Below are 3,860 nucleotides of genomic sequence, written 5' to 3'. Positions count from 1 at the left end.
GGCCCCCGCCTTATAAAGGACCACGCGCCCGCACGCCCACGCCGCACCACCACCACGAGCGCACGCCGCACGCGCGCCCCACTTCTCGCTCTCTTCATCCGCCGCCGCGCCGCGCTCCGCTCGTGTCCGCGCGCACGTGTGCAGTCGCGCTCGGTCGGCGGCCGGCTAGCTAGCCATGGCGACGGGCAGGTCGAGGGAGGCGGCGGGCCCCGCGCGGTGCCGGCGGCACCCGAAGCACCGGCACGCGGCGGGCGTGTGCCCGTTCTGCCTGCGGGACCGCCTGTCGCGCCTCTCCGCCGCCGCCGCCTCCGGCCCCGCGCGCTCCGCCGCCACCGCGTCCGCGTCGCCGTCGTCGGCATCCTCCCCGTGCTCATCGTGGGAGGAGACCGTCGCGCCGTCGTCGGCCCAGGCCCCGCGGCCGCGCCGCGGGAGCCTGGGCCTGCTGGTGCGGCAGGAGGGCCGGGAGGCGGCGGCGCTGGCCGCGGGCCGCCGCGCGGAGCAGGAGCAGGAGCAGGAGCAGCAGCAGCAGGACGAGAGGACGGCCAGGAGGGGCGGCAACTTCTGGGCGCGGCTGCAGCAGCAGCTCCACCACGGGGGCTGGCACCGGAAGGACGGGTGCTCGGCGGCCGCGGAGAAGCAGGGCGCCCCCGCCCCCGCCGCCGCGCCGCACAGGCGGGCGCCGGTGGTCTGACGAAGGCGACGACGAATCGGAGACCGTGCCGGTGGACGAGCTCGTCGAGCTGCGTTCGGTTGTGTGCTGTTCGCCTGTTCCTGTGTGTTACGCTGTTGGTTATCTCGCAACCCTCCCCTTCGGTTTCTCTTCTTCCTGTCCTGTGATCTGCTGGCCGAGTGGCGGCGCATGGCGGGCCTAATGGCTCGCCCATTTTGTAAACATCTCCAACAACGAAGCTCGCGCTCGGCTCATTCGTGTTCTTCCGCCGCCACCGATCACATCAAACGTGTTCTTCCGCTGCCATGATCAGATCACACAGTTGTGCGCTAATCAGGGCCGTGTTTGGTTATTTTCAGGCACGTTTTTCGAGAAGAGAATCTCGCATGCATGGAGTATTAAATGAAGTCTATTTGCAAAACCTTTTCAAGAACGGGTGTAACTTTTCGAGATGAATCTAATGACAGTAATTAATTGATGATTTGCTACAGTGATGCTACAGTACCGTCCTCTAATCACGCGGTCAAAGGCCTCATTAGATTTGTCTCGCGATTTACACGAGAGTTGTGGAGGTGGTTTTGTAATTAGACTTCATTTGATACTCTAAATTAGTGGTCAAAAATAAAAAAAAAATTCATGCTTTTCTAACCAAACACGGCCCAGAACTAGCCGTGCAGCCGAGTTGTTTACCTGTTTTTTGGCAAGTAGTGACCGGCATTTTCTAGTCCTCGGGCAGGCACAGCTGCTGCGCAAAAGCAGGGGCCCTCCTCTCGGCAATCAGCAGACACATCGGCCTTTTCTTTTTGAGAAAAGACACCTGGTGCTTTTCTTTTCTTGCATGGCAGGTGCAACTAATATTCTCGCACGAAGTAGTGTACAACTAAGACACTGCTTTGGCAATAATCTTCGTTATGCATGTGTTATTCTTTTTTTTTTCAGGGAATTCATTACTCATTCTCCGCTATGAATGTTGTTTGCAAGGTTTTTGAAGCGGTAAGGCGAGGCGATGCTCCACCGCTCGGACGCCTAGGCGATAAGGCGAGGCGACGCCTTATTTACTTGTAAAACACGTTCATTAATCTCTAAAACACATACATTTACCTGTAAAAGAAAAAAAATAGAGGACCACTGGGCCTAGAGATGGAAAACAGGCCCATCAAAGCCCAGCCCAATTAATCCATCCCCCACTCCCCCTCCATCTTATTGCCAACCCTACCAAGCTGCCTCTGCCTCTCCTCCCATCCCCACTGTCGTGGTGTTGCAAACCACGGCCGGGTGGCGGAAGGCACCCGCCCTAGCCCAGAGGGTGTGTACTCAGGGGGTAGCTAGTCTTAGATCGATCTCCCTCCAGAACACAAGAAACACAGCCGGATTTAGAGTGGTTCGGGCCGCCGGAGCGTAATACCCTACATCCACTGTGTGTTGTATTGCCTTCCCACAAGCGTGAGGAGGTGCGAGAGTTTGAGTCTGTATGGATGTGTCCTGTGCACAGCGAGCGCCTCCCTTTTATATCTCAAGGGGGCGCGTACACAGTCGTTGGATCCCCGACAGGTGGGTCCAACGATGTAGTATAACCTAACGCACTGTTCATGCATTATGGCGTTGCAGGCAAAGGAGATCTTTCTCTTGGATTCCCTCGCCTGCTCCCGGAGCCCTTCGTCCATCATGTCCTAGCGTCGTCTTGTCAGGTCGGGCCCGTCGCAGCTAGTGACACCGCCCGTCACATTGCTTAAGCGGGCGGTGTAGCTTGCGGCGTAGGCGGCATGATGGAAAAGTGCCGTGCTGTCGTATCCGTTTAATGCTACAGGCGGGCTCTGCGCGGGCGCGGCCCAGGCGGCTGCACTGTGCTCCTTGGTAATACGCGGCGCGCAGCGGGGCCTGACAAAAGGCTGTCTTGTGTACCACGGCGGCAGAGCACGCCTTGTCTATCGCATTAAATGCGGTAGGTGGGCGAGTCTTCCTCCGGAAGGCTCGCGCACGATCCCACGCCTCCGGGACACGTGGCGGCTTCGGACCCCTACACGGTGAGGGGAGTCCGGACGGGCGTAGGAGGTCCCGGACCCCTCTGGGGGTCCGAGGCTTCGGCGGTCAGCTTGGAGCTTCCCTTCCATGGAGACACGTGGCGCCACCGGACCCATCCTCAGGCGGGGAACGGTCCGGGGCCGTTGGCCTGGTGAGGGAAAAAGCCTGGCCTGTGGGGCCTGGCTACTCCGTCTCTCCCGCGCAGCTACGGATAACTACGCGGGTCCTGCTTCCCTGCAGTAAGAGTGGGTATCCCTGCTGCAGGGTACCGACAGTGGCCCCCGGGCCCACCTTGGGGGAGGTACGAGCCCACAGGTGGGGCCACTTCTGCGATTTGGCACTATATAGCTTGAAGCTCCTTTCTGCAGGTCTTGACCGGCTTTGACTACCCATTGGGTTAGTTGCTGCCTCATCACGTCGCAACGGATTACTGACTAAGGGCCCCACGATAAGCGGTTCACTTAGTCACACGCACGACGTTCAGCATTGTTGCGGCCGGAGTAAACGGATCATTTACCACCGGCGCAGCTCCCGAAAAGCTCGGCCACGCCTATGATTAATGCGCGCACGTCAGCTCGGCTTCCGCCTTGCTTCACGCGCGCGGGCGACGGTTCGGATCCCGCCTTTTCGCACCCCCGTTGATTACCCACCCTCCCTGACAGGTGGGCCTGGGCCCCCCACGTCATGGATTGGGCGGCTAACTCCTGGTGCGAGCGTCGCTTGAGTTCCGGCGACGGTTCCGGGGCGCGCCGGTTGAGACAGGCTTTATAACGGGGCATACCGTATCCTACGGTTGCTTTCCCGCATTCGTCTTCTTCCTCCAGCCTTTGCGCCCCTTTGCCTCCGAGCCTTCCTTGACCTTCTCTCCCCCCTACACAGGCTCCTTCCTCGCCCGTCAGGAGATGGCATCCCTTGTTCATCCCCGTCGCTTCCAGACCGAGGGAGAGCTGAACACAGTGCGCCGCCTGCTTGGGTGGAGCGCTCAGGAGACCGGCTGGGGGGTGCGAGCAGGCTCGGTTCCCCTTGGCAACCTCCGCGCCGGGGAGTTCGTGCTATTTACCTCGCACGTCTCCGCCGGCGTGGGGCTGCCGATTTCTTCATTCTTGCTGCTGCTGCTGGAAGACTTCGGCCTCCAGCTTCAGCATCTGACGCCCCACTCCCTCCTCCT

At 60.3% G+C, this 3,860-nt stretch overlaps 1 protein-coding gene across 1 annotated transcript; it reads left to right on the top strand.

The window, feature by feature from the left end:
- Positions 1-940, top strand: LOC120705159. Its single transcript, XM_039989651.1, has one exon. It carries the CDS (start codon positions 176-178, stop codon positions 689-691), a length of 516 nt encoding a protein of 171 aa, XP_039845585.1. The 5' UTR covers positions 1-175; the 3' UTR covers positions 692-940.
- The last annotated feature ends 2,920 nt before the right edge of the window (positions 941-3,860 follow it).

The sequence above is a fragment of the Panicum virgatum genome, chromosome 4K, assembly GCF_016808335.1.
Source record: "Panicum virgatum strain AP13 chromosome 4K, P.virgatum_v5, whole genome shotgun sequence".
In the NCBI taxonomy this organism is placed as follows: Eukaryota; Viridiplantae; Streptophyta; class Magnoliopsida; order Poales; family Poaceae; genus Panicum; species Panicum virgatum.
Note: the sequence above shows the minus strand (reverse complement) of the source record. Positions and strands in the feature narration are given on the sequence as shown.

Bases quoted from the DNA above. Each gene is read 5' to 3' on its own strand.
- LOC120705159 (XM_039989651.1), top strand. From the start codon at position 176: ATGGCGACGGGCAGGTCGAGGGAGGCGGCGGGCCCCGCGCGGTGCCGG.